General features: G+C 34.8%; 1 protein-coding gene across 1 annotated transcript in view; it reads left to right on the top strand.

Annotated features, from left to right (window-relative positions):
* CDH18 (cadherin 18) overlaps positions 1 to 19,872 on the top strand; it is a 152,880-nt gene that overhangs the window by 94,133 nt on the left and 38,875 nt on the right. The window contains exons 5-6 of the mRNA XM_042839741.1: positions 6,953 to 7,140; positions 13,481 to 13,734. Coding sequence (XP_042695675.1) covers positions 6,953 to 7,140; positions 13,481 to 13,734 — 442 coding nt within the window. The remainder of the gene's footprint in view (positions 1 to 6,952; positions 7,141 to 13,480; positions 13,735 to 19,872) is intronic.

The following is a 19,872-nucleotide window of genomic DNA, read 5'->3' as shown; positions in this document are numbered from 1 at the left end:
GCTACAGTGTTCCAAAGTACCAAAAAGACTATAAGGAAGATTATGGAAGCCTTCTGCATAAACGGATCGGTGTGATTGCAGTTCTGAAATAGAAGTGAATACATGGTAGTAATAATCTCTGAAATAAGATGCATAGCTGAAAAATTCTGTTTGCAAAACACAGTGGTATGTGTCGGAAGTAGGCAAGGGGTTGTAAATTCATCAGAATCGTGAACTGAATCTTTCTATGCATTTTGCTTTTCATCTGCTTATTGCATCTTATACAATTCTTATTTATTTTCCCTTATTACCACACATTTCTTCTTTTTAGAGTCTAGTTATACACGAGCTAGCTATGTAATTTAAGCTGCAGACAGTGCTCTGCATGGGAAGGTCTTATCAGTAATCAGCATCACTCAGTTCTTGTCAGTTTTAGCATTGATGGATGTATTTGGCTGATAGTTGAAGGCACAAATTTCATAGTCATAAATTTACTTCAGTAATCTGTTAATGAATTTTCATCTGCTGATGAAACAGTTGTATCAAGCTTGATTTACATAAGAATTTTCTGTATACTTCTGTTTTGTTAATTCTCTCTGGTCTTGCTTAGAATGAGTAGATTAGACATGTTTTTCCTTTGTTTAGGATGAATACATTTTGATTGCATCAAGATCATCACACTTGGCAGATGCTTACACTGACATGTTTTGTACATCAAATGCTAATGACTACAGTCCAGATAGTGTGTAGTAGATCTATAGCATTATGTCTTGAGCCCAGTTTTACAAGGGAATAACTTCCTGTTTCCCCATTTGTAGATTTTCTTCTTTCATACGTCTAACTCTGTTCTTTAGGATAAGGTGGAATTTAAATATAATTCACGAAGGAAAGAGTTTTTATAAAGCTTGATTGTTGAAACTTTGTTGTTTTATAGCAGTGTATAAAAATAGTATGAAAATATGTATATGTGAAATTTGTTTTACCTCACTTTTTTAAAATGTCATTTTATGATATAGAACCATAGAATGGCTTGGGCTGGAAAGGACCTTAAGGATCATCAAGTTCTACCCCCTCTGTTAACCCCTCTGCCACAGGCAGGGTTGCTACCCACTAGATCAAATACTAGATTGCTTGAAGTCCCATCCAACCTGGCCTTCAGGGACAGGGCATCCAGCACCTCTCAGGGCAACCTGTTCCAGCACCTCACCACTCTCTCAGTAAAAATCTTCCCCCTGACATCTAATATAAATCTCCCTGACCATAGATGGGCCCTTGGGAAACACCACCCATTAGTGGCTTCCCCTGGACATACAGCCTTTGACCACAACCCTCTGGTTGCGACCTCCAGCCAATTCCTTATCCACTAAATAGTCCATTCTTCAAATCCATATCTCTCCATTTTAGAGTTGAATTTTTGTAACTTTGATTCATATCTAATTATCTAGTTTACTTTTCGTTGTATTGTTTATGAGATAGATGATGGTAAGTCCAGTGATAATTCAGCGGCCAGGGAGTATTAGGAAGCATTTAATTTCCTAGACTGTTCTATGTTTAAATTTTGTGCATTTAATGAGATTATTTTTTATTAGTATGTTGAGGTGTGTCTTTTTCATATTTCACACTGTAATGTGTACTGCCTTTGTGACTGTCCCAGTATACTAAAACTTTGTAAAATGGAAAAGACCCAAGTATCAGTAATTGCTGAATACATGCTTAGATCTTTCAAAAAGACCTTAAGTCAGGGTAGAAAGCTGACTTGAAGCCAGACTTCCACAAAAGGCTGATGTTTCTGTTCTACAGAACGTTTTTTTCTGGATGTCCTAACAACTTCACACTCGTTCTTCAAAACTTAAACTACTAATCTTGAAATTTCATTTCTCATTTTTCTTATTTCAGTGTTCCACAAGTGAGCTTTCTTTAATACTGTATTTAGCCTTTTTTTTTTCTTTTTACATTTTTTCAGGTGGTTCATGATTTGGGACGTGTATTTTTTTTTAAGTCATAGTTTACATATTTTGTACAAGAAAGTTTCAAGTCTAGACATTACCAACATTTTTTCCATGCATACATGCCATGTTGATTAAAGAAATTTAAATGATAGTCATTTTATTTGATTATTTTTTCCAGTCTGGTATTTAGAGAAGAACATTCTTCTTTCCTAGAAGTGAAGCAAAATCAGGTTCAGAAACAGTGCTTTGGATAAGTAGTATACTCAAGTACTTTGAGCCTGGTGTGCATGATCAATCTTCTAGAAGACTATTATTAATCTCTCACTGAAAGATTAAGTAGTTTCTACACACTTCATAGAGGAAAGCATGTATTTGTAGGTGATAGAGCAATACAGCTGCCTATATTGCTTTATTTTATGCTTGAAACAGCTTGAAATCAAATGTAGCTTCTTTTTTTTCGTTCTGTTTTGTAATTTAAGTCATCATAAGATAATTTAACTGGTAGGCTTGTGAGAAAATCTAAGCTCTTTTTTTCTATGTTAATATTTAGACATTGTTAATGTCATAATTTTTCTGCAAAAAAATAGTTGTAGCTTTTAGTGCTGATTAGATGTAAACAGTAGTTCAGTAAGGACTTTTGAAAGCATAATGGTATCTGTGTAAGTTAGATTTTTAGTTATTTGCAGAATGAAAGGAAGGTAGGAAGATTTTCTTTTGATTAGAATGCTGTTAGGACTGTGTTTCAGTTAACTGTAAAATTCTGGCAGCGCAGTTCGTGGGGAATGTACATCTTAGGATTTGCTATTAGAAATCAGGATTAGCTATTAAAATTGGATATTTTTCATATTTGAATTACAGTCATGTCATAGTTCTGGTGCTAACAAATATTTTGCTTTTTCCATGTTCTTAAAGCAAGAGAACTATTTCAGTTAAACGTTTTTATAAAATTTCCATTAACAAGAATTCATGAAACTTTGATAACACATTTTTATAGACTTCAAATATAAAAGGAATCTAGGAGGGGTAGAAGTATGTTTACATCAAATCTGGTTAAATATTCATGGACAATATATGTTTGATAGAGAGCTTTAATGTCAACTTCATGCCACAACTTTACTTCTAACAGTAAGTATATGGAATCTAGCAGTGCTTTGTATTTCGCTTCTTAGATATCATAGGATTTCTATGTACAAGATAGATTATTCAATGCATATCTCATACATATCAAAATCAAACAAAGCCATTTTGAAGTACTCTGAAGTCATTTTCATCCCATATGGTTTCTGATGTTTGAGGCAGTAATGGTTTGGAGAGTTAAGCGAGTTCTCATTTGTTTACTGAGTGAAGAAATGGAAATAGGACTGCACAATTTTAAGGGATGCTCTTCAGAACTACCTTAATTTTCATGCTTTTCATGAATCTAAGCCTAAATGAGAGTACAATCCAGGCTGTGCTACTACCAGGAATAAAAAAAGAACCACCACTACCAACAACCAGTAAACCTTATTCAAACTATACTCTTGGATAAGCAAATCGCATCTGGTCAACTATTTACTTATTTCTCTGTCAGCCCAGTATTGCATCTGCGTCTTCCTTTACTAAGAAAAGTGATTCTTACTGTTCCAGAGAATGTTACAAGTTAGAAAAGTAATTCAAATTTATCACGAAAAATAGATTAATAAATGCAGTGTATGATCTGCTTGTTGAGTTGCTGTATATATTGTCATATTTCTTTTTTGAAGAGATTCAGACAAAGAAATTGTTTTTCTGAGAGTAAAACAGCATTATAGGTTGCCTGTAGGCTAACTGAAATGGGAAGTAAATCATTCTACAAATCTTTAAGTTGTTTCTGTACTGTAATGACAGATAAGCCATACAGTTTATTGGAAGAAATAAGATCTCTTCTGTGTATTTGAACAGTGTTTCAATTAGCATAAAACTTTGTATGACTATTTTTTACAATACATTGAAAGGAAAATAGCATTAATTTCATGAGCCACGTGAATGCATCCCAGTGAACGCTAACATTACATTAAGAACCAAATCAGCCTTTTCAGAATTATGATCTATGAGTTGCCAAGCCACCGCTTAAAGCAACATAGAACATCATGAAGACTTTGAAATTTCTTTCTTATAGAAGCCGCTGGAAGCCTCTGATGCTGGGAGTGTGGAAACAGTCTGTTCAACACAGGCGGGTTTTATGAAACAGCTTTGATACAGAACAGTATCAAAACTTTCAGTGTCCAGTCAGATTTTAGGAAATGACACAAACTCGTAGTTTGTGGTACCAAATCATGAATTCATAGCGTACTCATCCCACAAACCTTTTGTGTTGAATGCCCTATCAGAATGTAGTTCATGCCCAGGGAAATGTTCTGTTATGTCACTGGTTCATTCCTGTACTTTCCAGTAATAAAGTTTACAACTATTTAGTGATTGGAAAGAACATTTCTGATTTCCACCTCTGGTGTAAATTTATTTATTTATTTATCTAACCTTCATGTTGCCAAATCCTAACCTCTTCTGTGTCATTTTTAGATAATATTGCTTGTAATTACTGAGTGGCTCACTTCAGTGTTACGTACTTTCACGATCTCTATGTGAAGCAATGGTTAAATTCTCATTTCTGACCTCTTAATGCAGCAGTTTTAATTTGCAACTGTTTTAACTTTTTTCCCACAGCATTTCAATTCTACAAATACTGACAGGTAACTAATAAGTGAGTGATTCCAGATACTTATTCTCCTTGAGGGCTTAGAATTTCAGAATGTTTGAATTTGATATCAGTAACACGATTTTCTGAAACAGATGGCTAACACTTGGGGTGTGATTATAAAGCAAAGTGTAGTGTCATGTGGGTATGTTTGAATAGCTTAACTATTTGGAAGTCTCTAATTAGTTCACCCTATCATATGGGATATAACACTTCCAGTTGTTGGAGTGTCTTGATTACGTAACATTCTTTATGGCCTTTTTTTTTTTTTTTTGGCATGCATTAGTAAGAGATAAAGTGTCAAAAAAAAGAATTCCTTGTTTTTTTTGTTTTTTTTTGTTTTTTTTTTTTAAGCAATAAATAAATTCCAGAATGAATCTCATCACTATAATTTTATGTACAAAATAAAGCAACTAGCAGTGTGAAAATGTCACTTGATGTCATCTATATGCATAAAACATTGCAGTAGAATTTAATGCAGTGCATTTATATCAAAATTTGTAAGAATGGCTTTTATACGCATGTCAAAGAATCTGCTGTGTATTTTAATTGAATCAGTGATTAGCAGAATTTTTTTCACTGCATCAGAGTTGCCATTTTCTGATCTGCATGATAGGTTTTACTTTTTCACTTGTTTTGCTGGACATTTCTTGTTTTCTTGAGATTAACTTGATTTTTTTTTTTTTGTAACCCGTCCTTTATTTTCCTAGTAAACCTCTTCTTTGTTTCTCTTTGTTTTATCACATTTTGTGCACTCATCTATCTTTCTGTTTATGTGTGTTAGTATTAATTACTAATTCTTATAGATCAGTATTGCGAAAACAGTTGGCTATCATAAGGTTTAAGAACCATTGAGCAACGAATTAGAGAAATTATTAATAAAATCATCTATTTTCTAACCAGTGCCTTAAATTATTTTAGCAGTAATGTGCATTCCCTTTGCAGTTGAAACTTCTGTAGATTTGTAGGCTTCTTCAATTCACCAGTCAATGTTTTTCTGCCATAATGCACATGTAATCATAGAATCTCTGAGTTCATTTTAAAACTTTCTATTTCTGTGTGCTTACTGAGGTACATCTGCAGTCATACTAGCTGGTTTAAACCCAGCAAGTTGTAACTGTGTTAGCTTTGTTATTTAGAATATACTTTTCCACTCTCTTGCACCTCAGTGTTTCGCTATTGCATTCAGTATTGCAGAATGCTTTAAGAAGTTAGAAAAAATTCTAGAGTTTCCAGGAGATATGTAGTAACTGAAGTTGACTTTTTGCCATTTTTTTTTCTGTGTTGGAAGTTGACATGTGATATAAACTCTGCAGATGCTTGATAGGGTCATAAATGAGTTATCTTTGGAGGGGATTTTTGTATGTTCATAACTTCTGTTGTTATAAGTCTATGGTTTCAACGTCCCTGCTGTCTTACAGCTCTAACATTATTGGAGAAAATGTCTTTAAGCCATCTTGCTGGCCTAGTTTCAGATGGAAATTAAGTTTTACATAATTGTATCGTGCCTGTTTATGACTTTCTTCTCTTTGTAGAACCTTTGTGTCCCAATAAGAACTTTGTACCTGTCATAAAATTTAAGCCAAAACGATACTCGCAGTTAAGAAAATTATCATCCAAAAAAATTTATTTTCCATTGATTAACCTAACATAAAAACACTGAGAGTTGTTAAGGGTGCCTTTCATAGTCACTATTCTCTAGTTCATTTATGTACCCATTATGCTCATTTTCCTTTATTTTGGATACCAAGGGAAAAATATGTGCAAAAGGACAATTCTGGTAAGCAATAATGGTAAGGTATTAAGGATTTATTACATTTTTCTGTGGCAAAAAATGTGTTGATTCAAAGGTACTAAGACAGATGATAAAATTTCAGGAAAACAAATCATTAATATAGTATGCAAAGTTCTTCCAGATGAAATATGTTCCTGTGCTTACTCATTTTGTGGTAACTGGCTGAAGGTCTATATATTTAGACTATAGAGAAGGTAAACTTTTAAAAATACTGTAAAAATTCTATAAGTAAAGTTCAGAGTTAATTTCTGTGATATGTGATGAGCAGCAAAAAGAGCTGTAAAAAAAAAACAAATCCTGCTTTAGGTCTTTTGGGTTTTGAGCTGAGCTATCCTATGGAAGGTACAGTTTCCACTTGGAATCTTTAGGGAACCTAAATATGTTCATAGGTTTATTTGTCTGCTTTCTCTATGAAGTATTATCCATTTTCATAGGATAATTGCGCACATAATGGTTCTTTAATTTAGTTTGGCTAAAAAACGTCCAAGCTGTTTTTTGTTTGTTTTTTACCCTCAGAACATTATCAGCTCTATGTTCCTGAATCAGCTCAGGTTGGATCAGCAGTTGGCAAAATCAAGGCAAATGATGCAGACACTGGCTCAAATGCTGACATGAAGTACACAATTATAAATGGTGATGGTGCTGGGGTGTTTTCCATATCCACTGACAAAGAAACACGGGAAGGAATTCTTTCCCTGAAGAAGGTAAGCAGCAGATATTGAAAGTTGCTGGAGTATGTCGTTAAAAATGTTATGTTGAATGTCAAATAAGCAGGTGCTGTAATTATTTTTTTTCTGTGTCGCCCTATTAAATTCGGCAGTGTAAGTTTATCCATGTTGCTTTGTAGAACATCTTAAGCCATTTCAGAGAGAGCAGGGAGAAAAAAAAAAATCAAAGACAGAAACATATAATTTGTGGGTTTCTTTGGTTGGTTGGTTTGTTTGTTTTGGGTAAATAATTTTACTTTGCTGATGTTTTACTCATCAAATTTCATTAAAAAAAAAAAAATTTGGCTTTGAGTACAGAAATGGATGAAATTTTATATGGAAAGCTTATCTATGGAAATGAAAGTATACTTAAGTTTTCATATACCTTTGTTACTTGAATTTCTTCCTAGCTGGCTATCTACTGTGCTAAGTATTTTGCACTGTATAATACAGACGCTAACTCAAAAAGACTCAAAACTTAACTAGCCTAAACATCACACAGTTACAGTATATATCTGAATGACATAGCTGATACATTGGAGGGAAGGGAAGCCATCCAGTGGGACCTGGACAGGCTGAAGAAGTGAGCCCATGAGAACCTAATGAGGTTCAACAAGACCAAATGCAAAGTATTGCACTTGGATCAGGGCAGTCCCGGCTATTTATATAGGCTGGGGGAAAAACAACTTGAGAGCAACCCTGCAGAGAAGAACTTGAAGGTCCTGGTGGATAAGAAGGTGGACATAAGTTAGCAGTGTGGGCTTGCAGCCCGGAAGGCTAACTGTATCCTGGGCTGCATTAAGAAAGGGGTGGCCAGCAGGGAGAGGGAGGAGATTGTCCCCCTCTACTTGGCTCTTGTGAGGCCCCATCTAGGATACTGCGTCCAGGCCCTCAGCATAAGAAAGATGCAGGAGTCTTGGAACAGGTCCAAAAGAAGGCCGCTAAGATGATGAGAGGGCTGGAGCACCTCTCCTACGAAGGAAGGTTGAGCTGGGCTTGTTTAGCTTGGATGAGAGAATGCTCCTGGGAGACCTCATTGTGGCCTTGTAGTACTTGAAGGGAGCATATACTGGAGGGAGAACAACTGTTTACATGGATAGGTGGTGATAGGACAAAGAGGAATGGTATTAAACTAAGACAGGGGAGATTTTGATTAGATATTAGGAGGAATTTCTTCACACGGAGGGTGGCGATGCATTGAAACAGATTACTCCAGGAGGTTGTGGATGCTCCATCCCTAGAGGCATTCGAGGCTGGATGGCAGGATGTGGCTCTGGGCAGCCTGGTCTAGTGATTGGCAACCCTGCCCATGGCGTGGGTTTTGAAACTAGTTGATCACTGTGGTCCTTTTAGACCCAGGCCATTCTATGATTCTGTGATTCTATTATATGTATTTCCTGCATTTATCCCTGTCTATTTAAACTATTAATCATAAAGTGTTCTTGCCATTTAAGTTCACTCTTAACTAAGTTCTGTATAAAAATATAATTCCACAGATAATTTCATCTGTGTATTAAACCCCCTGACATGAGTTCACAGCAAATCTTTCCTGAAATACTTGCCTGTTTATGTTAATATCCTATGAATAAAACTGACTTTACTTTAATAATAGTACAGAAAGTTGAGTTGTTATGTTTTAAAAGGTTTTTTTGAAATGTTTCCAACAAGGGAAATCCTTTCTTGATTATTATTATTTTTTTTTCATTTGGGCTAACAGATTTCAATTATCAATTCTCACATGGCTTTGTTGTTACCGTTTTGAGGCAGCAATTATATCCATGTGCCCTAAAAAATGGTAGCGAATTGACATTCATATTTAGCTCATGTATTCTGTGCTCAACTGAAGCTAGGAAGGATGAAAACCAGAACCTCTTAAAGAGATATTGTGAGAAAAGGGAATCTAAAAAAATTACATCATTGTAGTAAATGTGTTTCTTTTGCATCTGGATAAGTATTTATGCATGTATTTGTAACTGAAGGAAATGTTATTTTCACCACTTATAATGATTTAAAATGGTTCCTATCTTTCTCAGAGTAATAAAAAACTTCAATTCAGTGTATTTTAGCCTTTCAGCCATAAAAATAAACTCTTGACTTTTTTATACCAGTGAAGCTCATGGTGGCCTAGATGGAGGTGATGCTATAATCTGTTATTGCTTCCTCAAAATGAACGTTGTTCTGTTTAAAAGTTCACCATGGCTATTATTCATTAAGTACAACAAAGATGCATATTAAGAATGTGAAGAACAAAGGAAGAATCTTCAACAAAACAAAGTAGTTCTTATATTGAATATGTAAAATACCGTTTCTTGTTGTTGTTGGCAGACATTTCTCTGTGTTTTAGAATATGGCAAAAGCATATGTTTCTTATTCCTTTACATACACATGACAGAAACTTGAGTCTCTTTCCTATCAAGACAAGAAAGGGTCCATTTTACTTGGTTAATGTTTTATTTCAACTGAGAGATGTAACACTTAACAAGTCACAAGCTTGTGTGCAATACTTCCATTCTCTCCTTCTACTGCTAAACAGCACAGATCACCTGAGACAGTAGATGAGCGAAGTTCTTAGCACAGCATTGGACAAGCTGTAAATGTAAAATAAATGTCAATTTTAATACAGTATCTTAAGCAGTATTCCAACAAAATAAAATTCTGTACATTCAAATTGCAAACAGATTTCAGTTATTGAATATTTTATCAAATATACAATGAAAAATACTTGTGAGCGCTTCAAATATGTAGAATCTGGCTTCCTTTGATTGAAAAGTTCCTTACTTCTCAGGAGAGAACAAGCAAAACCAAAAAATTAGTACTAGTTGGGACCCCTGGTAATAGTATTCTGTAGCACAGTGTGTATCTTTTGTTCAAGATATCTCAAAATGTTGAAAGTAGTGTTGTTTTTTTTGGGTTTTTTTGGTTTTTTTTTTCTTTACCTATGTGAATCACTGTGCAGGAGTGTAGGCTTTTCCTTTTTTCTTTTTTTTTTTTTTTCTTCTGTGCCCAAGTGTATGATTTTTATTTTGCAGAAATTGTGGAAAGAAGACTAAAGAAAATTAAGAGAAAAAAAACTGCTCTGGCTATAGTTTTAAAAACTTAGGTTTCTTGAAACATCAGCTTTTTCTGATTATCTGGAATGTACTTCTAAATAAAAAAACATTAATATTGTCCAATTGAATAACTCCAGAAGAGAAAACAAGACTTTAGGATCCATAGTATGCCTAATGTTTTTTGAGAGAAATTAATGTTCTTGTACAACTTAATCCAAATATTGTCAGTATAAATTTTATTTTCCCAAATCTTCTATTTGAAATTTGCCATCCTATTTTGAATTTGTTTAATCTTAGAGTATATATGCTACAAAGCAGTGAAAATAATTATTTAATATTTGACCTGCTCATAGCAGTAATATAGTATAAGTAAACGAATGTCATCTAAATTAAAATTGGAGAATTTTAGAGTATGAAATTGTATAGATTATATAAAATTGTATTTACTGGATATATTTCTGTATGAATTGACTTATTAGGAGTAGTATTTTTAGCTCTTTTTTTCATCGCAAAAAATTATCTCATAATGGTAAATTTTCACGCCTTTAGTATTTTTATTTGTACATTCAAGAAAGGGAAATGAGAAATAAAAATTTTTCATACTATTATTTTTAAGAGAATTAAATTGTTTTTCTTCAACACAAAGAGGAGAAATCAAAGAAATATATATAAATCCTCACCAGCTATATTTCTTATACATCAACAGTCAAATTTACTTTAGACTTTTTCTACAAAATATACAGACATTGATAAATCACACATTGAGTTCCTCATAATTCTTGGCTTAAGTATTTCTTTTCAATTCTCTAGTGTGATAGGAAATAAGAATTTATCATTGATCGAAGTCTTGAACACTTCCATTGATTTCTGTTCAGTCAGGCTGCAGGTCCACACAAAACAATATTGATTTTTATGACATTCTGTCACACCAAAATTTCTACCTGTGGGGATTCCAGTTAGACCATTGACCTTGTGGGATGTGGACTAAAGCATGGCACAGGAAGTGAAAGAGAAGAATATACATTTACTTTGTATAGTATTTTGAGATCTATTTTTCTACTGAGATAAATTTCTGTAGTAGAATGGTATTACATGAATGTGCAAATTATTGTTATGCTGTGTTCTGAGTCTGTTTGAAATTTACTGGTAGTACATTTCTGTACAAACTATCTGCTTTACTCAGCATGGCAATATGTATTAACTACCTATCCTTCTTTATAAATCAACTGAAGGCAGAAAGTTGTAACCCAGTAAAGTCTTGAGGTATTTATTATCACATATGAGCACTTTTCCTCAACATTTAAATGCACTCAGAGGAATGCATTTAAAATGTAACACTGTGAAGTTTAGCAGCCTATTCAGTGACTGCCTGAAATTACATATTTTCTTGAGACTGATGAATGACCACTTGGCATTCTTTATAGCCTCATGAGTCTAACTGATTTGTGGAAACTTGCTGAACTTCATGTAATTGCAGACAGATGCTGATAAAAGTTCAAAAAATTGCAACAGGGATTGGTCTTGATGCTTGTACATTTAAATAGCTTTGGTCCAAAGTGCCTTGTTTTATGGCTGCTTTCTCAGGCTCTTCTCCTGTTGGCCTTGTCCTCATCATTGCATTTAGTCCCTACGGTCAGTATAGTACAAGTTTAGTTCTTCATTTACACATTTATCCTTCTCTGCAAAACCAAAAAAAATGTTGACCTCTCAGGTTATAAACTATTGTATGTAGATTTTGTACAATCCATCATGTAATGCAGTTTCTGTTATTTCTTACTGGTTTTGAGATCAGTATCTTAACATGTTTAATGCATGTAAATGGAAAATGTATTTTTATAGACATTTCAGCAATAAACACCAGCAAACAATATATGGAAAAGGTAACTTCTCACAGTAAAGTCGTGATTTACTCTCCATGAAAAGTAGTAAATTATTTTAGTGACGTAAAAGAAAACAGCCCAAAATAGCTGTGGTTCTTTCAGTCACCCCCACTGTGTAACCATCTAATACTGGAAGAGTTGGGAGTGGGGTGTGTCATGGCCTGTCCTGTGAGCTCAGGCTGGTTCTAACTGCAGTGAAAGGTTTCATAACTTACTGCTTTACACAAAAATTGAAGACTATTAGCCAGTTCATGCTCCTGATTTTAATATTAATTTCAATGTCTCTGTAACAAAATATTGTCCATAAAACTTATTATTTAACAGCATGCAACTGAATCTGCATACATGAATTTCATTTTCATGATTTGCAAGGCCATCATTTTTTTTTTATTAGTAAGCCTAAAGTATTTCAGAGGATTAAAAGAGACATAAAAGGAGTGAAACAGATAAAATGTTGTCATGTAAATAGCTAACTAGAAATACTACTCCTAAGAAAGGAAGTGCTATGTGATACATGAGTTAAACCAACTTCTTCCTAGTGGAGCTGTACGATTCCTAGTGGGAATCTATTGATTTTAATACCTTAATTGATAATTTTAATTGATATTATTAAAATCATTAATTTTAAAGGTAAGACTAAAGTGGCAGTAGTGCTTCTTGTGGATGGTACAGACAGGGATTTGCTTTCTGTTGGGTTTTATTTGAACATTACGCCTTGTAGAAGACACGTCTACAGCTGCAGACTTTCTTTCCACTTATGGCCATTTAATACATGTGCAGTGAAGCAGCACATAGTAAGACAGACTGAGAGGTTGTCCCTCAGGTTGCTGCTGGTAAAGAATTTAAAATAAAAGGGTCTAGACTAGAGGTATACACCATTCATTTGCCTCTCTTTAGAAAAGCATGCATGCATGTGTTCAGGCCATCCTTACGTATTTAAATTTATTGTATTACAAGAGTGTTTTCATGCAAGGAGTTGCTTTTCAGTTGGAAGTTTAAGAGAAGAGGTGCCCAAAATAATTCTAAATCCCCATCATTGTCTATTAAACATGTTAATTAAAGGTATGAAATTAATTTAATTTGGAATACTTTTTAAGCATCTAGCAATGACCACTAAATTTGAAGAGTGATAAAATCCAGAGACTGCATTATCACAGAAGAAGAATTTGACATTCAGTCACAATCCTAAGTTCTCCCAGAACAAAATTCTGTTGGAGAAAAAACCTGAGTCATCCTACTCCATGTATAACCTTCTACTTACAGTGTATGTCAATGACTGTCGAAATATCACAGAATGTTGTCCCTTCACAGTAACCTGCTACCAAACTAAACTGAAAAGATATAGTTAGCTACCAGGCTAAACTGAAGCACAGAATGGTAATGAGAAATACTTTTTTCTGCCAACAGCCTCTCAACTACGAAAAAAAGAAATCCTATACGCTTAATATAGAAGGAGCAAATACTCATCTTGACTTCCGCTTTTCGCACCTGGGACCATTCAAGGATGTAACAATGCTGAAGATTATAGTTGGCGATGTGGATGAACCTCCTCTCTTCACTATGCCTTCCTATCTCATGGAAGTTTATGAAAATGCAAAGATCGGGACACTTGTTGGCACTGTGACTGCACAAGATCCTGACACTGCCAACAGTTTAGTGAGGTATAGTGAGTTCAAGTTATACTGGGTTGAATTCCATCTGCTAAATGTTTAATGAGATTTGGGGTAATGAAACAGTTTATTTTATTTTAGTACACAAAAGGAAAAAGTGTGTTAGTATTCATAGTGTTACAGTCTGCCTACATGGATTTGATTTAATAATGTAAACTCAAACTTTCGTTGCGTTACATAAAATCATCATTCAGTCGTCAGTCTGAGCAATAATGTACATTACATGTATGTTATTCATACATCAGCAGCACTTCTCCAAGCAAACCACTACACAAGACCAGTGCATGTTAACACATGGTGTAAAATTATGCACTTCACTGTCGTTCTGCCAGTGAGTCTTGTACCACTGGTTATAAATCAATTCATGATCATAATGCTGATTTTTTTTCCTGTTATTCAGATATTATTCAGATATATGCAGATACTGAGATGGTCCTCTGCACTCCTCCCACACTTGTTGTGCCAGGTGCTTGTGCAAGGCAGGAGCTGTATTAGGTGCTCTTTTCCTGACAGTCATGCTGTAATTGCAGTGTAATTGCTGCAAAATTATATTTCTAGAGGAAGTCATTATTTTCTTATATACTAAAGTTTTAGTAGAGTAATGAAAAAAAAATTAATAATGCAGCTCACTGACATTGCTAATCATGTGTGCAAGGTCTGGTGCAAGTGCTGAAAAGTAAACGCTTGTAATATCAGATGTATTATTTGAAAACTAAACAAATGTTACATATTAGGAAGGCAAGATTTTGATAGCCTTTCAATTGAATTTCCTCTTAAAGAAAGGAAAAAAGGGAGAATTCTGTGTTGTTGCCCTTATTGAAATAGTTCATATAGCAACAGAACTGGGTTGGAAATAAGTCATGATCTGAACTAAGGAACTGAAATCAAACTGGAAATGCCCCCACAGCAAGCTTGAAAAAGCATTGATGCCAAAAATATGCATATGGATGATAATCTGGCTTCTTCTAAATTTAAAAGCATCTGGATTTAACCTTGACTGCCCTGGAACTAAGGCTTGATTTCATTACTGGTTTAGAAGATGATTTTAGTTACATGTTTTCACCTGTAGTAGGATCTGATAATGTATTTTACTCACTTTATCTGCTGGATATGTTACTTTCTAAACTGACATGCAACGTGTGAATTTTGTGGAACAATGCAGAAATATTTGTCTTAAAATTGGTACTGGTTTTAAAATGTTTCAGAAAAAAAACATTCATGAATACATATTTGGGGTTACTTCTTTTTATGACAAAATGGTATAGCTTTTCTGGAAATTATATGAGAATTTACTTGGAGAACAATATTTCAGAAGCTAATTGGACTCCTGACTGAGCTGAAGTCTGCTGGATATGTGTGATAGTTTTCGGTAGGATGAAACAGTTTTTGCAGAACAATGAAATAATCCAGTTTTTATGGTTCTCGGTGTGAATTTTTTGAGGATTCAAAATATTTAGTGTCAGAAAATCAATATATGCAATTTCTTAGTGGTAAGTTATTGCCTTCGAAAAATCAGCACTGTATTATTTATGTCCAAATCGTAACACAAATTAGAAAATACCACTAAAAACAACTCCTTAGTGCCTGTGGTTTTTAATAGTATAATTCTGAAACAGCAGCTAATACTGCCAGATTAGAAGTTGTAGTAGATTGGAAATAGAAAGGACAAGTGCAGATTTGACTAGTTCTACCATATTTCAGCAATCTGTGAGCATTGAAATTGTTGTATAGAGAACTATAAGACAGTAATGGTGACAGAAAAGCTACTGCAGTTTGCATAATGTCTGGGAAGGGCAGAAATTGATTTTTTTCTGTGAAACAGGAAGTAATTTGTAGGAAGGGCGACTGGAATTTCCAAATATTTTACTTTTGGTGTTGGCCTTTTATTTTCCCAAACAAGAACTTGTAACCAATGATTGAGGTCAGAATATGAAATATCCATATTATTCAAATAAGTTAGTTGACTTTTTTTCCTGTGTTCTGCACATTTTTGTGCCTTTCCTTCCATTTCTTTCTGTTGAATTAGGAAATTATATAAAATGCTGGCACAATGTACTGAATTTTTGCTTCTGAAAGGATTCACCCCTCAGAGGGGTTCTGATAGTCCTTAGCAAATCAAGCATCCATAACATTTAATGCAACACGTCACCAGCCATGGGCCACACGGAGTGGCTTGGCTGAACTAGTGCTTGGCCAGAGGCAGGTCCTAAAGGAGGAACCTTAGGAGGTGGTTTTTCTCAGAAGTGTGTGTGTGTGTGGTGTCCTTATGTCCTGTGCCAATCTGCAAGAGTATCCTTCACTGTTCAACTAAACCCCAATGATTCTGAAAGACCATTGCTTTCCCCCGTATATGAACAGTTCCAAGTTTATTTTAAAAAAAAGTCATTATAGAAATAAAAGACAGAAAGTTTCAATATAAGAAAGCACGTATCACATAGTCTCCACAGCAGATAGCTACAGAGTAAGACGTGAACAGCTGATCTGCATAGAATAATGTTTCCTTTGCCAAGAGAATTGGATGCATTTCCCAATGCTGTAAGTCTACAGGACAGCTATGGAGCAGCAATTTGCTTCACAGCTTTTCCTTATCTACTTCTGCATCCTTTCTACTTTGTGAGGGTGCTCATTGCTATGTGTGAGACTGATAAAGCAATACGCACACAGATGCAGCCATATCATTTCTCTATTGTCCATCTGCTAGAAAAGATATGGTGCTGTGATTTATTCACTCCCCAATTAGCTATCACTTTATTTTGGTGGCTGCAATGATTCTTATAACTAGAATGATGGTGAGAGGAGTAGTTAAAGTAATTAACAATGCTGAGGGGAAATCCTTGTAAAATTTAATTATTGAAGCTAGAAAAATAAATAAATAATGACTTCTGTTGTTATCAGTGGTGAGGAGTCAGAATGCTTTTTTTTCTCATTTTGTCACTGCAATTTCATCCCAGTAATTTCAGCTTGCTTCTGAACCAAGTCATCTCAGAGGCCTCTGACTTTGTGCCAATCCTTGTAACACTGTTTAACTTTTTCAATCCTAGCAAAAGAACCTCTCATAACAACTGTAGCTATTATTGGTTTATTTTCTTCAGACATTATCTGGTTGGCGGTTTGGCAGTTTTAAAGGATTTTTCTTTTTAAGTGACTATATATTTTTTGCATAAATAGAAATGCATTTTCAATGAAACTTTTTGAAGTCCTGTACTTTGAAAATTATAATTCTATTGAAATAGCAAAAGTAAACATAGCCATAGAAAACACAAGAAAGACAGATAAATAAACTTCATCATATATTAATTTTAACTATTTGTGAGTGGTTTGGAAAATAACCATGTGCTAATTGAATGTGCTAAATGAAGAGAAAATATCCCAAATTGTAATTTATTCAGAGAGATCACAGACTCGTTATATTTGTGCCAGGTAGTCTACTTCCATACCAAAATATTTTATTGCTTTTAAATATCAGGGTTATGTCTTATGAAATATCTGATGTGCAAGCAAATCTTGAAAGTTGCCAATACAACATTAAAGAATGGATAAAGATTGAATTCACTTACTGTCGTTTTATTTTAATAAATCATTCATTTTAAATCTCTCTGCACTTACTTAGATATCATCTTTTTTTCTTCCTGAACCCATACACAGCAGAATTCTGTGGAGATTAGAGGTGAAAAAGTTTTTAATTGGCAGGATGCATATGTGCAATGGGAGCAGCCCTAGGCTGCTAATACTGCCTCAGGGCTGCAGTTGTGCCTGTTGAAACCCTGCCATCTTCCTATAGGTGATATTTAGATAGTGTGTCTTAGCCACAGTGAATGCTTACAACATTCCTTGGAGCTTTCAGATTGCATCTGCTCTATTTTCTGTGGAATGCTTTTCAGAAAGATAACACTGCTGCCATTCCCCAAGCCCCTTTGGAGTTAATGGGTCAGAAAAGAGCAAAGGCATGGTTACAGGACCACAAAACTTTATTGAACTCTGATAGAACAGTGAAAATAATTGCATGACATGGGCAAATTCTTTCATATTAACTTTATCCCAGGCTGATACTATCTTAAAAGGAGCTGAGTGCCTTCTTTAACATTGATTGGATCCTGGCAAGTGTACTATGTGGAAAAAAAAGTTGCACTATTACAGAAGCACCGTATTAAGTCTTGTTATATTAATGCATTGAAATTCAAATCATTTTCATGTTGGACTCTGGCCACTCTGTAATCTTACCTTGTTAGATTGAATTTTATTAGTTGGGACTGAAATTGATTAGCTATAGGAAATTGGGGTGATCTTACTGACTTCCTGATGTCATTCTAAAATAACTTTCTACTCGGTTCTCTTGTCACTACTCCTTAAAAGTAATAGGCAGGAAAAGAAAAAGGAAAAAAAAAGAAAAAAAAAAGTTACACATGGTTTTCCTTTTGCTGAAAACCATTCCTTCAATTCCAGGAAATGCAGAATTAGCCAACTGATAATGAAACAATAAAAACAAAATATTAAACAAAAATGACCCACACAAAGTCAGAAAAGGCCTTTTTATTTTTGTGAATGTCAGACCATTCATTTTGTGGTAAGAGTAGGAGAAAGGCTTAAAAAATGTTTCAGAGAATTCTGTTTATATTGTATTTTTTCTGATGTGAAGTTTATATTTACTGGAGGTAGAATAAAATGTGAAATTCTGATTTAGCCATTCACTCAAATTTTGATTGTATAGTATTGGCATGTTTAGGGGAGGGAGATGATCTCTCAGCCATGTGATGGGACTAAGGACATTGAAGATGAAAATTATATTTTTCAATTTATTTTCTTCCTGCCCTAGGAGATTAGTATCAGTTTCTATGCCATTCTTGCTGGAAAATGTAAGAATCCTCTTCATCTTTTTGTATAGATGCGTCTTAGTTGTTAGTTGGATGATCTATAAGTTGAATAAGGTCAGTTTGCTGTTTTATATCCTGTGCATAGGACGCTTTGTTAGCTGTACTTAAGGCAGCTTGCTGCGATCAGTGTCACCTCACATGCCCAAAGGGGAAGCATCTCCCCAGATCTTGCCATCCCTGAGCTTGTGGAGTGAGGCACCTCTTTGCTCAAGCCTTCAGAGCATGACACTGTCACAACCCTGTGACCAACACCTACAGAGACACTAAAGTATCTTTCCAGAGTATGTGAATGCCTCACAGCTAGCAGAGAGGAGCTGTGACCTCCTCCACCTCATCATCTTTTTCATTCATTTGCTTTCTGCATTCCTTCAGTATTGTTCTTCATCAAGAGCATCTGTAAATCAGAATAGAAAAAAAACTGTTCCTTTTTGGAACAGCTAAAGCCAGAGTGGATTTCTTTCTCCAATTTCTTCTCTGATTCTCTATCTGTCTTCACAGGGAGTAACCATTTTAAAACCTTTCTTTACTGTGCTGAGGTTGGAGATCTGTTGCTGACTTTTTCCCTGAGGCCTCAATTTATTTTTGATTCTTGTCAAGCTGCACATCCCAGGCCTCCCACTTTCCCGTGAAATGGTGCTGCTGCCATTCCCAAAACAAATCTGCCTAACAAAAACATCCACCTCTCTGTTCAGGAGCTGGTAAGCTGTTCTGACAGCTGTTCTCTCTGGGAAGCATCCAGTTCAGGATGGTGGTCAACATCGCACAGCAACCAGAGCCACCTCCATCCCTTACTTAAATCTTTGATAGAAATACTGACAGAACATCCTAGTACTGTGGCTGTGAGCCTGATTTTTCATTCCAGTACATCTTTGTTTGTTTGTTTGTTTCTTTAAGTGTAATTTCCTCTGGCTTCAGAGTGCCTACAATATTTAAAATTCTTTTATGGTTTTAGGAATTGGCGTTTATATCTGAATAGACTCTGTAATGAAGTCTTTTGGTAGGGCTGTTCACTTCCATAAATATGTATTAATCTATTGATGTTGCTTTTATTTGGTTTGCTCTTTAGCGTGACTCAGAAAAAAATGTGTAAGTAGAATTCCATTATTTAGCTGGTGAACCTTTGGGAACAAAAAGTGATTGTCATATAACACCAACTGCACTTTATTTTTTGGCAACATTGGAATCTAAATGTTAATGTGTCTGAATAAAAATAAACTGTGATGTAACAGTTCTACCATCGAGGCGTCTATTAAAAATG

The sequence above is a fragment of the Centrocercus urophasianus genome, unplaced genomic scaffold (genome assembly GCF_019232065.1).
Source record: "Centrocercus urophasianus isolate 14NV4802_14NV808 unplaced genomic scaffold, USGS_Curo_1.0 seq_11, whole genome shotgun sequence".
Taxonomy (NCBI): domain Eukaryota; kingdom Metazoa; phylum Chordata; class Aves; order Galliformes; family Phasianidae; genus Centrocercus; species Centrocercus urophasianus.
This window is presented reverse-complemented; position numbering and strand designations above follow the sequence as displayed.